The sequence below is a fragment of the Mirounga leonina genome, unplaced genomic scaffold, assembly GCF_011800145.1.
Source record: "Mirounga leonina isolate KUSES-001 unplaced genomic scaffold, KU_Mleo_1.0 Mir_151, whole genome shotgun sequence".
Taxonomy (NCBI): domain Eukaryota; kingdom Metazoa; phylum Chordata; class Mammalia; order Carnivora; family Phocidae; genus Mirounga; species Mirounga leonina.
This window is the reverse complement of record NW_023270377.1, coordinates 40,939,529-40,954,958: the sequence shown is the minus strand read 5'-3', so window position 1 is coordinate 40,954,958 and position 15,430 is coordinate 40,939,529. Positions and strand designations below refer to the sequence as shown.

At 35.1% G+C, this 15,430-nt stretch overlaps 1 protein-coding gene across 1 annotated transcript; it reads right to left on the bottom strand.

The window, feature by feature from the left end:
• Window positions 1-2,056: 2,056 nt before the first annotated feature.
• LOC118011788 (40S ribosomal protein S29-like) lies at window positions 2,057-2,227 on the bottom strand. Its single transcript, XM_035006624.1, has one exon. The coding sequence runs from the start codon at window positions 2,225-2,227 to the stop codon at window positions 2,057-2,059; it is 171 nt and encodes a 56-aa protein (XP_034862515.1).
• Window positions 2,228-15,430: the final 13,203 nt, after the last annotated feature.

The window sequence follows — 15,430 nt, the reverse complement described above, 5'->3', positions numbered from 1 at the left end:
TTCTTTCTTTCTTTCTTTCTTTCTTTCTTTCTTTCTTTCTTTCTTTCCTTTTCTTTCTTTCTTTTTCTTTCTTTCTTTCTTCTGTCACTTTACCTTAAATTTGAATGTATATATTGAGAGTCCTTGTGAAAAATAAAAAATTCCATGGGTAGGGAGACACTTAACGCATTACTAGATATACTGAATTAGTTGAGCAAATTCTTGTTAGGATTCTCAGAAAATGGACCAAAAACAAATGTTTTGATGATAATTTGATAAATATAAAGCAGACAGATGGAAAATCGTTAAGCGCCTGAGAACGGCATATAGCTGCTTGTGAAGGTAAATTATGATAATGCTCCTTTAGAAGAGGGGCAGAGTAATATCAAAATAAAACTTTTCTTATATTTTTCCAGACCTTATCCTATCTGTATTTTAATTGTTTTTTCTCAGGAATCTATAAACAATATTCATTGCCATGATAAAGAGTATTGTATTGATAATGCATGCACATTTTTATTCTTATTAAAATAAGGCAGAAGAGTTAATCTTAGAACATTTCATATCCTACAGGTAAAGTAAATCTATGAAATTTTCTTAATTGAATTTAATAACACATCAATCTACTAAATAAAATGATACTTTATTATATAATTTTCCTGCTTATAATGGGAATGTCTCCAATGTTTGATCATTAACGATTATGCTTATTTTCTATTTGAAACAAAATTTTTAAATAATTCATACCATAATGGCATAACTCAAAACTCAAGAATGGATATAGGTTATCATCAAATATAATTTTGGCATATAAAACTCAATTTTTTTATATATGTCTTCTTTTGTTATGACATTTCCCAAAACTATGATGATTTTGTGATTCCTGAAGTAATCCTTTTTGACATGGAATATAATTATTTTAATACTTTTCTGATAGTTTATTATTATTCCTTCTATAGGTAATAAATGCAATATTAGTCTGAAGTTTCCTTTTCCTGTACAATTATCTTATAATTTCTGCTGAGTTTTATTGTAGCCTTATGAAATTACTATAATATGTCCTTAATTTAATTTTTAAAAAAATTAAATAGGATAAAATTTTTTTCACTCTTTAAAGCCCCCAAATAACTTATTATTATGAAGGTATATTTTCTTGAGATAATTATTTGAAAATATTCTCATTTGTCTTACAATTATTGATTTATTCAGATACATGACAAAGTCTATACTAATATTTGGTAATTTTTGAGAACTTAAATATGTCTTAGCACAAAATTTTATTTTTTATATCTTATTTTGATTATTAACATAGCTTCACAAAACTCTGAACTTATTTTATCTTCATCCTAGGTGTTTTAATTTTGCAAGTGGACTTTATATTCAGTATTTTATTATCAATGTATACTTCATCACATTGCAGAGACTGTTGCCATGGTCATTTGTAATATATTTAGATTTTGATGTGCCTCGTGCATGATTGATTGATTATTTTAAGATTTTATTTATTTGAGAGAGAGAAAGAGAGAGAGAATGAGAAAGGCAAGCACGAGCAGGGGAGAGGGGCAGAGGGAGAGGGACAAGCAGACTCCCTACTGAGCAGCGAGCCTGATGCAGGACTCCATCCCATCATGACCTGAGTCGAAGGCAGACGCTTAACTGAGCCACCAAGGCACCCCATGATTTATTTTTTAATGTATTTTTAATCTACAATAAATGGGATGCCCAATTTACAATGCCCTGAATTCAATGCACTTTAATTAAATGAAGAAAATCAATTATATATTTAGTATATGTGCTGCCGAAGCGAGCACTCAATTATATATTTAATTATTAAATAAACTTTTAGTCTTCTATTGAATCAAAATTGTATTAATTCTTACCATTTTAATAATCCATCTATTCTACTGGTCTGGAGATCACACATTTGTTTTTAATCTTTTCAACCTTAATCAGATTCTTTTTTTTTTTTAATTGGAGTATTTTTATTTTATGTGCAATGAGTTGGCATTAAAGTAGGTATCTTGGATATCTGCAGTTAAGGTAGGTTATCTTGGATGACCAGTTCAAGGAAGTTCCCTTAATCCAACTTAATGAAGCCTACATCCTTCGCATATTGACGGAAACGCTGGCGGCACATAATGAGGCCATATTTCCGGATCAGACCGTGCCGGCTTGAGCAGACACGGCAAGAACGAGAACCCTGGCCAAATTTCCTCAGATCGCTCCAGTACAGCTGCTGGTGACCCATCTTGCTCTTTAAGATGAAACGAGGCCTTAATCAGATTCTTAATTTAAATTAATATGTCAATAACGTCAATTTAAAAAAAAATATTTCCTTCTAGGAATATTACAAGGATGATGTAGTAGTTATCACCAGTTGCTCTTCAATATCCATACATCCTTTCTTCCATCTAAGAATAAAGGAAGTTTTAATAGACATTCATCTTTTGTATATTGTCCTTTCTCCTTCTTCCTGTCTGGATCTTGGTTGTTATATCTGAAAGTGGAATAGCCATTTTGCAACCACAAGGAACGTGATAGTTTCTATGGGTCGGGAATTTGGGTCATAGCTTAGCTGGGTGCCTATGCATGTGATTATAGTCAGAAATTTAGCCTGGACTGCATTCTCATCTGAAGGCTCATCTGAGAGAGGGTCCACTTCCAGACTTAATTAATATGTGATTCTTGAAAGAATTGATTGTTGATATAAAGCCCTCAGTTTCTCAATGTTTTTTCCTTGTCATGTCATTATCTCCACAGGGAAGCTCATTACATGGCAACTGGCTTAACTCAGTGAGTGAGAGAGAATTTCTAGATAGAAGCCAGTCTTTTTGCAATCTTATTTCAGAAGTGATATTTCATCACCTCAGTGGCATTCTATTTGCTGTGAGTCAATAAGCCCAACCCACACTCAAGAAAAAGGAGGAGATTACACAAGGTTGTAAAGGCCAGGAAGCAGGGATGATTGGGTCCCATCTAAGAATGTATCTACCATAAGAAATGACAACACAAGCTTGGAATGTTAGAGTTTATTCCTTTCCTCATGAGAAAAGGACATTTAAAGTTATTAACAATGTCTTTATGTTTTCTCGTAGCTACCATTAAGAGGTTTGTAGAATCACTCTAAATATTTATATTGATCTCTTTGGACACTTAAAGAATGTTTGAAGGATTATTAACTTAGTCCCTGACAGTATCATTGAACAGCTACACTATTCTTGAAATTCTACTTATGGAATTCTTGTCATGTGATCCCTATTCATACATCCCCCCCACCAAAAAATTAGAGGTGAAAATAAATAATTAAAAGGTTTGCTAAGCCACTGTACATAGCCTGTGTGCAATCCTAGAATAATACAGGTGATATATCCTCTGAGTTCCTCTATGTCGGATGGCATGTGGCTGCCGTCTTGTTGTGTCCTTACATGATGTTTTCTCTGTGTGCACACATTCCTGGTGTCTCTCTCTCTGTGTTTAAATTTCCTCTTCTAATAAGGATACCAATCAGATTGGATTAGTATCTATCCCAACAGCCTTATTTTAACTTAGTCACCTCTCCAAAGGCCCTATCTCCAAATACAGTCACATTCTGAGGTATTGGGGGTTACCTCAGGAAGTTCGTAAGAGACACTGAGTGTCAACATTTGAAATGGGGGGGGCACAATTTAGCACAATTTCGTATATACACATACCTATAATTGTTTTTGTCACTATCCATTATTGTGTATGCATATATATGGTCTGAACCATTCCAGACCTCTGCCTGATTTTGCCCTCTGTTTATGCAAGCTCACATATCTGAGCTTAAACTAGAAGTGGTAAGTGGTAAGTGTTAAATGTTTTAAGTTGAACTCAATAGTAAACAGTATACCTTAAGTTGAGTAAATACATCAATTAAAAACTTAGTGAATAATTATTGTCATTCTTTTGTGATGCAAATTCTAATTTATCCTTCAACAAATTTTATATTATGTATGGTTTACTTATAAGTATTGCAGATTTAAAATATTTAAATTAATGATCCTTTAGATCCATAAGATCTACATAAATATTAGAGCAATTCTATAAACCTTCTGGGAGTGTCTATAAGAAATTTAAAAAATAGGCATATCTGGGTGGCTCAGTCGGTTAAGCATCTGCCTTCAGCTCAGGTCATGATCCCAGGGTCCTGGGATTGAGTCCCGCATTTCATCAGGCTCCCTGCTCAGTGGGGAGCCTGCTTCTCCCTCTGCCTGTTGCTCCTCCTGCTTGTGCGCTCTCTCTCTCTCTCTGACAAATAAATAAATAAAATCTTAAAAAAAAGAAATTAAAGATAGAGAACAAGTACTTTAAATATTTTCCCAAATAACAACTGTATACAAAATCAGAAAGCAAGGAAGCATTTGGTGTTCCCATTCCAGTTTTGCATCCACCACCTTTCCCCCCTGCTAGCTTTGCAGCCTCTCTAAATTCCTCAGATGACCAGTGAACTCATGTTTGTTGATGCCCATTTTGTGAAGAAATTCCTAAAAAAAAAAAAAAATTGATAAGAACATTTGTGCTTAATGTCCACAATAGCCAAAATATGGAAAGAGTGCAGATGTTCATTGACAGATGCATGGATAAAGAAGATGTGATTATATATATATATATGGAATATTATTCATCCATCAAAAAGAATGAAATCTTGCCATTTGTAGTGACATAGATGGAGCTAGAGGGTATTATGTTAAGTGCAGTGAGTCAGTCAGAGAAAGACAAATACCATATAATTTCATTCATATATGGAATTGGAGAGACAAAACAGATGAACCTAGGGGAAGGGAAGGAAAAATAAAATAAGATGAAAACAGAGAGGGAGGCAAATCATAAGAGACTCTTAGCTATGGGAAACAGACTGAGGGTTGCTGGAGGGGAGGCTGGTAAAGGGAATGGGGTGATTGGGTGATGGACATTAAGGAGGGCACTTGAAATAATGAGCACTGGATGTTATACTCAACTGATGAATCACTGGATTCTACCTCAGAAACCAATGGTACAATATATGTTAATTAAATTGATTTTTTTTTTTTTAAAGAACATTTGCACTCAAGGCTAAGAATTGCTAGTAACAATATGTTAATTCTCTTATTTTAATAGGAAACTATGGTTTAAACCAAAAGAATATTGGACAGAAGTAGGATTTTTTTCTTTCTTTCTATGGCAGGAGTTGGTGAAGAGATGCGGAAGTATATATATTAATTTAGTATCTTCTCTGTTTAGTCACAATGCTAGGTCTTGTCATGTTATCTTACATGACTTGAACTGTATCTTCCACAAATTCATGTCTATCCCAAATATGTGAATATAACCTTATTTAGAAATAAGGTCTTTGGAGCCCTGAGTGGCTCAGTCAGTTAAGCATCTGCATTCGGCTCAGGTCATGATTCTGGAGTCCCTGGATCGAGCCCCGCTTCAGGCTCCCTACTCAGCGGATAGCCTGCTTCTCCCTCTGTCCCTCACCCGACTTGTGCTCTCTCTTTCACAGTCACTCTCTCTGTCTCTCAAATAAATAAATAAAATCTTAAAAAAAAGAAAGTTCTTTGCAGCTGTTTAATCAAATTAAGATGGGGTTAGAATGGTCCCTAAATTCAAGATGATTGTTGTCTTTATAGGAAGAAGGAAATTTGAGATTTTTTTTTTTTTTTTTTTTTTTTTTATTCATGAGAGACAGAGCGAGAGAGAAAGGCAGAGGGAGAAGCAGGCTCCCAAGGAGCAGGGAGCCCGATGCGGGACTCGATCCCAGGACCCTGACATCACGACCTGAGCCGAAGGCAGACGCTTAACCATCTGAGCCACCCAGGCGCCCAGGAAGAAGGAAATTTGAACACAGAGACACAGGCACACAAGAGAATGTCATGTGAACATGGAGGCAGAAATTGGAGTTATGCTGCCTCAAGCCAAGAAATGGTAAAAATTGTCAAACCACCAAAAGCTATAAGAAGCATACATTGACTATCTTAGAATTCTAAGCAAAAAAGTTTTAGAAATGGGAAACTGAGTTTTTAGAAATTAAATGATTTGTTACAAACATAGGTTCATAAGAACAGAAACATTGTTTCTGAACAAAGCTCATGCAACCACTATTACGCTAGCTGGCTGATATTTTTGAATTATCTAAATTTATCATATAGAGGGAGAAAAATTTATTCCTACAATTTCCCTGAATGAAATTCACTGATAGGAATGCATATATGCACATACACACACACTTTCAAACATATCACTTTATACCTAATAAACGTGAATTATTTCATAGCCCTATTGAAGTATCAGGTTTTATAATCCCAAGACAAATCATTAGGAGAAAGATCTCAGCATCATCAGACTGTAAGAGTAAAACAGTTGATATACATAATAGATTTTTGGGTAAAGTGGGTGTTTAGAGCTATGAGAAAATAAAATCAATACCTCAAAACTAGGTTATAACACAAGGGAACAGCCAGACTTGATATCTCTGATTCATGTTTATTATAATTAATCTCAGGATATGATAGATTGGATGACATTCCTGCCCTCTCTAGGTAGCAACTTTCTTAGTAAGGTACAGGAAAGAGAGAGAGAGATTGAGATGGAGAGAGAGAAAGAAGAGAACAAGAAGAGAGTTAAACTAGAATTGTAACAGGGTAGCAAGTACTCATGATAGAATCTGATCATTATCTTAGAACAATGCTTGGCATATGTTAGGTGCTCAATAAGATTGTGTTGGATAATGAATAAAGGGCTTGGTTCTTTTGTTTTAGTTTTTATTTAAATTCCAGTTAGGGGCACCTGGGTGGCTCAGTTGGTTGAGCGACTGCCTTCGGCTCAGGTCATGATCCTGGAGTCCCGGGATCGAGTCCCACATCGGGCTCCCTGCTCGGCAGGGGGTCTGCTTCTCCCTCTGCCCTCTTCCCTCTCGTGCTGTCTCTCATTCTCTCCCTCTCAAATAAATAAATAAAATCTTTAAAAAAAATAAAATAAAAAAAAATAAATTCCAGTTAGTGTAATGTAACTTTCAGGTATACAATTTAGTGATTCAACACTTCCATACAACACGCAGTGCTCATCACAACAGGTGCACTCCTTACTCCTAAAGGGCTTGGTTCTTAATGAATATACTACTCCAAATTAAAAGCTACAAGCTTTTCTGGACTTTATTATGCTATAAGCTGAAAATTAGTATACATGTAAGGCTTCCCCAACTATCTATATTTGAGGCCTGGTATGCTGTCTGGTTTTTGATCCAGTTCTCTCAGGATGTTTCTATGAGTTATATAAGATTGATGATCTGTAAGACCCTCTGGGCTAATAACACTTGGGCATCAGCAGAAGAAATGGGGCCTGACATCCCCTTGTCTATTTCATGATTAACCAATCAGCACTCAATAAAAACTAAGGTGTAGTGTTTATTGAATTCGTGCATATAATAGTTGTGAGAAATAATAGAGAAATAAGTTACAACTGTTCCATAGGCACAAGGATTCCTAAGGATTTCTTACCAGGACAGGTTCCTGTTCCACTACTCTCTTTTTTTACATGACCCGGGCCAGCTTACCTCTCAGTAGACCAGTTTTCCTGAGAATATTCATGTCTTATAGTCCAAGACAATGACTCTTAGCCTCAGGTTGGTTGATTGTTTTTGTACTCTGTACTACATATGCAATAAGAAAATCATGCAATAGATTGACAACACATTGCTTAAAATGTGCAGTTTTTAAAAATATCATGTTGGGCAGTTTTTTTAAAAAAAATATTGTGTCACCAATAGCCTGTTTTTGGAACTGCACTAATATTAATCCATATTTTTTCAAGTTTTGTTCCTCAAGGGCTAAAACAAGTTATGGAGTTCAGGGTCTGTCTGGAAAAGTGAATTATAGTTGTTTCAGGAAACAAAATAAATATATGAATATATATATATATATAAATATAAATAAATAAATGAAATTTGAACTCTGTAAAAAGTAAAAACTCAAGATTTATATTACTAGTAGAAGGTGACTAAATACCTACTAATAAGTTAAAGAGGTTGCTTGAGGAAAGCATGTAAGGTGACTGGTAACAAATTGATAGAAACAGAGAGTGAAGTTGATACAAATAGAGGTGATGGGGGGGGGAAGAAAACTGATATTGACTAAACAGCTGTTATTTACATGCTGTGTTTAGATACAGTCCTTCTTATGAATTCCCTTATGAAGAATGACGCTGTGGATGAGCAAATATAGTTGTTGCATTATAGAGATGAGGGAATAGAAAAGTTACGCATACAAAGCAAATAATAAAGAGGAATTGTGATTGAAGCACAGGTCCCCCTAACACCAAAACACATAGTGGCAACTGAATGGGAAAAAAAAAAAATGTTGGCGTAGATGAGGAAATAAAATGGCTCAATGCCTGAGGTTTCCAGAAAGGCAAAGCTTTTCCAGAATAGGTGGAAATTAGGGATTAAAGAACATGAACTACATGTGCCACAGCTATTGGAGACTCCCATCAGTAACATCTAGAAGTAGTGTGCATCAGTAGAATTATTTTTCAGGGTGAGGAAGAGCACAAAAGGAGGAATATTTAGAGTTTCTGAAGAGAGATGCAAATAAAAAAGTTAATGAATATTGTGAGTTTGTGTTTGAAGGGTGGGATGGAAGTATCACAGGCAAGTTATAGAACTATAAAAATGGTATTATTTTAGCAGAACCTGTGAAGGAAGAAACAATAAGACTGGGTAGTTAGACAGGGGATAGATGAGAAAAGCCCTTCAATAAACTTAATTCTAGAATAACCTTGGCTAAAAAATACACAGTGATTAAAAAACATTAGTACCATTATATACTTAAAAAGGTAAGATTTATTCAACTAATTTATATCGATTGGAGGAGTTTTATATTTAAACGACATGTCTGAATTAGCTTTATAATGAAGATTTGGCACTCACTAGAAATAACATTTAGAGAAAGTTTGAACTGGAAGGTGGTGTCTACCATCTGCGTAGTTTCAGATCTTATGCATTGATATAAAAATTTACTAGCCTGTTACTGAAGTTTTTGTTTCGTTGGTTGGTTGGTTTTCATACTACTTTCAATCAATGGGTAGCTTAGTACATAGACCAGAAAACTCTTGAGGTCTGGGATTTTATTCATTCTTATCACCTAAGCATATATATGCCACAGAGTAAATATATTTGTTTATTTTTTACTTTCCACGCCCATTCACTTTTTTCCCCTGAAAATTATAGCCCAATTTACCTGTGGATGTTAATGTCCTTCTCTCAAGTATTTCTAGTAGAATAGGCTCTGTCCCTAATCTTGAACATATGCAGGAGCAAGGATGAGTACACAAACTTGGAAAATCAAACTGTAATCGCAAAATTTTTTTTTTCTATAATCAGAGCCAAGGGGATGCATAAAGATGTTGCTATGACTTCTGGGAAACAAATAATTTCACTCTTTCCCTCTAGAATTAAAATGGAACCCAAGGGTACATAAAGTATGGAGCTACCAAACCCACCTTTTATGACAACTGGAGAGTTTGTTTAAAAATGGACTTCTACCTACAGGAAACAAAAAAGAGTTCTTATATGAAGAGAAAAAGCTCCCACAATATTGTTAGAGGTCTTGGGGAGCCTGGGTGGCTCAGTTGGTTAAGCATCTGCCTTCAGCTCAGGTCATGAACCCAGGGGTCCTGGGATTGAGCCCGAAGGCAGGCTTCCTGCTCAGTGGAGAGCCTGCTTCTCCCTCTGCCTCTGCTGCTCCCTCTTCTTGTGCTCTCTCTCTCTTTAAAAAATTTTTCCTTTATAAAAAAATTATATATATATACATACACACACATATATATATAGTTATATATATATATAGTTAGAGGTCTTGCATCTGATTGTGCCTAAAATGTACCTTATGTTTGGACTTTCTGGTTATATTACCTTTTTTTTAACGTACATTTTTATATGTACCTTTTTTTTTAATGTAAGTAAATTTGAGTTGGATTTTCTACCATGAGAGCCCTAACTGATATAAAGGCAAGCAATATGCTTTTGCTGAGTGAGTGTTGAATTATCAGAAAGAATTGTCATGGCAGCTCAGTAGCTGTATCCTGAAGTTATTAAGTTCTAGGACACGAATATTTAACCTAGTGTCCATGGATCTGCATATATTTCTAATGGTCTACAACATGCCCCCACCCCCGCTCATCAATTATATGCAAAAGTTTGAAGGGCATGCTTATTTGCATTTCCTTGTGGTGAGGGACAGACATTTTCATCATAGTCTCAAAGAAGTTTATGACCTGTAATTTTGAAAGGAAAACTAAACGCAGAAAGCATAAAATTAAAATAGAACAGCATTTTGCATGTTATCTATTTATATCTACAGGATTGTTGAAAGACAATTTTAAAAAATTATTAGATTTGAATTTTTTTATTTTTTTAAAGATTTTATTTATTTATTTGACAGAGACACAGCGAGAGAGGGAACACAAGCAGGGGGAGTGGGAGAGGGAGAAGCAGGCTTCCCTCGGAGCAGGGAGTCCGATGTGGTGCTCGATCCCAGGACCCTGGGATCATGACCTGAGCCGAAGGCAGATGCTTAATGACTGAGTAACCCAGGTGCCCCTAAATTTGAATTTTAGGAGATATATGAAATACTATTCTCCCAATTTTTTTCAAGATTTTATTTTTATTTATTTATTTTACACAGAGAGAGCGAGAGAGAGAGTCAGAGAGCAAGCACAAACGGGGGAATGGCAGGCAGGTGAGAAGCAGGCGACCCGCTGAGCAAGGAGCCCAATGTGGGACTCGATCCCAGGACCCCGGGATCATGACCTGAGCCAAAGACAGCCGCTTAACCGACTGAGCGACCCAGGCGCCCCTACCATTCCCCCATTTTAAACCTGAAATCAAAGTGAGACTTTTCAAAATATGTTTTTTAATTTTTTAAATTTTATTTATTTTTTATTTTATTTTTATGTAAGATATTCAGGCTTAATTGACTTCAGATCATTATAATATCAATTATCCCCTTATATTAAGATAGCACTGCCACGTGTCATAACAGACTTTTGACAGAGACATAAACATTTTTTGAGATAGCAACAAATTAGAGATCAAACTGAGAAATTTGATATATGCCAATCTTTTCAGGGACAAATTAAAGCTTCCACTAAAATTATTTTGTAAAGATATAAAATATAGTTTTCATGATTATTGTTACTCTGTCTTATTTTCTACCTAAATAATTTATGCCACAACAATTAATACATTACAAATATGCAAACTGTTCTCCTGGACATATGTTCATGGGACTCCTTTGGATGGGTTTAAGTCACTGATGAGCTGGTTAACTCAATGATTTTCTATAATGCGGAAATCTATTTGTATGTTTACATTAGGATTCTTTTCTTCATTGTTACTTCACAATATCTATTCTTACCACAGAAAAAGCATTTTTAACCAAAGAATTCGGTTTTATACATATTATAGGAAAAAATGAAATTTGAAGGACAATAATAAAAGCAACTCTAGTGACCAGTTTGTCCTTCAGTTCAAAACAGATTGTCTTATAAATTGTACCTAAATCCAAATAACAAATAATTAAGCAATTGTTTTTTGCTCTAATGTAGTTGCTCATAGTATACTTTTTAGAGAATACAGTTACACCTGTAACATGGTGTTTTTAATGCAGTATAAGAGGCAACTACCCCAGTTTGATTATATTGTGTAAGTGGTGTAGACTATAGGTGTATTTTCCTGTTTTCCCTATTTATCACAGGAAAAGATGACTCAACGCTGATGGGAGCTAATAAATGAAAATGACCAGACAGCTTTTATAGTTTATTGATTAAAGCTTGACTAGAACAATGGGCACTTCTCAGGAACCGGTGATAGAGTTTAGCGTTTCGTACAAACCAAGTAAAGAAACGTATACTTATATTAGAGGAGAAGAGAGAAGATTCCAAGTAGTAATCTTAAGTAGTGATCAGGCTGACGGTGCAGGTATGCCTTGCTTTTTGAAAGTTGGTGTTATACTGCATCACTTTTATGAAAGACCTGCATTAGTCCCTTTTTTGATAATTGAAAGAAATCTGGAAGGATTTTCACTTTTATGAGAAAAGACAAAAAGCAAAAATAGAGTTCAGCATTTGTTTTGGGGGTGAACCTTTACAGAAGCAGCCCACAACCAGAAACGGTAGCAGTGGCACCACCTAGTTCCTTCCCCAGGAACTACACTCAGCATCTCAGTATTAAGCTGCCATGGTATTGAACTCTGTCTGTGAGCATCTGTGCTTTATCTCTGTTTCATTTGTTGTTGTTGTTGTGTTGTGCATCCACTAGCAAGATGTGTCTTAAGGTATCAGAAAAGCCTAAGCGACATTATTTTGGGGGTCTGGAAAGGCTCAAACATTTTCCCATATAAATTAATGGTAATTGCTTCTTCGCTTTACTCCATTTCAGCTTATGAAAGCTTTCATAGGAGCACTGCACTTTCGAATAGTGGAAGAAAGCTGTATTACATACGTGGTTTTGACCCTTGGAAAATATGGGATCGGCTATGGCTCTGCAAACATGAAATTGCCTCCCACAGCATCCTGGGCAAGCTAAGGTAATGAACTTCATAACTTAATATGATTTTAAGGAATTTCTGGAAAATAGATTCTTTAATCATAAGTGTATGCATCAAGAAGGATGCTATTTATTTATTGGATTCTCTTTCTCAGGAATTGGGATTAGATCAACACAGAACTGGTTAACTGGTTAGACATAGGAATTGAGGCAAAGGGAGAAATATTGTGGGCATCTGAGTTTTGTTAAAAGCCAGTTACTAGAATAGGAATCTAAATTTAGATTGCTAAGCAGGGGGTCGAGGAAATAAGTCAGATGTTAACAGCTGAGATTCCATTTTCCTAAGTTATTTTCCAGCTTCTAGAAGCACCATCTGTCCTGGGTTTCCATGAAGTATGAACTTCCATTTCAGGTGTAGGCAATATATCACTGATTTAATAGGTATTCTGATTGTCTCCATCCCTTGAAATTAAGTAAGCACACATAACATTCATGGCCACATTCTACCACACTTTATGGTAGTGGAATGAAAACAGTGGAGTATTTCATTAAACTCTGATCTTGAGCAAACACTGCACTGTATTCAAGTTCAGAACTTGGTACATTGTAGGTGCTCAACACGTATTTGTAAAATGAATGTTAGAAATAATCATATACAGGATATGAAAGTGTAAAAAGGAAATAGAAAAACTGAGGGTAAAGAAATTTTAAAAATAATATTCATAGTAGTAAACGTAATATAATGTTATGCTAATTTTGGATAACAGGCCTGCATTGAGGGTTTGTTTTTTCTTAAGATTTTATTTATTTATTTGGGGGGGGGGGCACCAGGAGGAGGATCAGAGGGAAAGGGACAGGCAGACTCCTCATTGAGTGCAGAGCCTGGTGTAGGGCTTGCTCCCAAGACCTGGAGATCATGACCCGAGCCAAAATCAAGAGTCGGATGCTTAACTGACTGAGCCATCTGGGCACCCCAGAGTTGTTTTTTTTTTTTAATGAACATTTGTAGATCTCTGGTTATATTAAATAGTAAAAGAAAATTCAGCATTGAATTAATAATGTTTAGAAATTCCTTAAGAATTGCATATTGAGGGCCTAGAATTAAAGAAAGAGATAGTGAAATTCATATTTTTCCTCTTTTTCCATTGTTTTTTTTTCCTCAGTTGCTTTATTGGTATCTAGGAATAAATAGAGATGTGTTTAAAGAATCTGATGTTACAATACTTATGAGTATTCCATTCAACCCATAAACATAATTTATTGCAATAAATAAAATATTGTGCTTACTTTGTTGAGATTGTAAAATATGGAGATTGTTAGGGAAGTCTGGAAAAATGAACATACTTTTTTTAGGATAAAGAAATCAGTATTCTTCCAGATGTTCTTAAAATTCATATGTATAAAGAAAACATTTATTCTTTAATATTGAGTATTATTTTCAACTAAAAATCTATTTCTTGCCAAGTCTGGATATGCACCACAATTTTGAAAGCTATTTATTTTTCATGAGTACTTTTGGTAATATTAGACAACCTTCTTTCTACCACCTCCAACAATGATATTTTAAATACCAATATTGTTGATAGGGTTTGTTTCTGTGTTTAGGCTGAGAATTTATCATCAGCCAAAAGGTGATATTCCTAGGATCTTAATTATTTTTTTTTCTTTTTATTTGAGACTTCAGGCATAAAAATCTGTTTGGGAATTAATTCCTCTCTATGTTTTTGGTTTATAATTGTTATATGCATGCAAATTGCTTGCTGTTAACATCCATTATTTTATTTCCTTTAATTTGTAAAACTAAATTAAATTTTCTTCTTTATTGAATGCATAGATCATAGACTTAGTACAAATGACCTCTAAAGTTTATATAAGTGGATTGCATGGCTTGAAGCCATTACTGTATCTTTACATTACTTTTTCTCTTTAATTTTAGAAAATAATTGTTATTGTATATATATGTATATAGTAAAGCTGTCATTCATCCCCTATGTCATATAATGGATTAAAAACCATGTGACATTTTATAATCCAAGTTATGCCATATATTGCACAGCTTCTAGGTATGATGCCTCAGATTTCATGTCAACATCTCTGAATCTAATTGTCTTAATCTAAACAATACATAAAAGTGTTGAAAGGGGGACAATTCCAGTGTTGACATATATTGAGACTGTATACATACTTTTACCTTGAATTAAATGAGATATGCTGTTGAATTCTGGTTCAAGAGGAGAGTTTGAGAATGCTTCTTCTCTGTCCTATCCCACGCCACCTCTCAGTTCCTGACTTCCATACACAAAAAGCACCAGCTGTAGAACAAATTGGTTCTTAGCTCTAAAGAGCCCAGTTTAGAGCCAATGAATATAAAGTATAGGAATGAATTATCGGAAAGTCATCAGGGTCATTAATTCTGCACTCAAAACTGCTGGACTGTTGATACCCTATGATATGGTCTGAATGTCTGTTCCTCCCCTCCCTCCATTCATACATTGAAATGCTAACCTCCAGTGTGATGATATTCAGAGGTGGGGTCTTTGGGAGATGATTAGATTGTGAGGATGGAGCCATAATGAATGGGATTATTCCTTTATAAAAGAGACCTCAGAGAGATCCCTAACCTTTTGTACCATTTGAAGACACAAAAGCCAACAGTCTGTGACCTGGAATAGAGCCCTCACCTGACAATGCTGTCACCCTGATCTTGGCCTTCCAGTCTCTAGAAGTGTGAGAAATAAATGTCTATACTTTATAAGCTACCCGCTTTGTGATATTTTTGTAGCAGCCCAAGTAGGCTAAAATACCCTACTTCCTTATTATATTTAGTTCTGTTAGCAACAGCTTCCTCTCCCTAATGTAAGACACTTAAACTTCTCTCTCTAAAATAAGTAGATAATCTACCCAGGT

Coding starts and splice junctions, on each gene's coding strand:
- LOC118011788 (XM_035006624.1), bottom strand. CDS start 2,227: ATGGGTCACCAGCAGCTGTACTGGAGCGATCTGAGGAAATTTGGCCAG.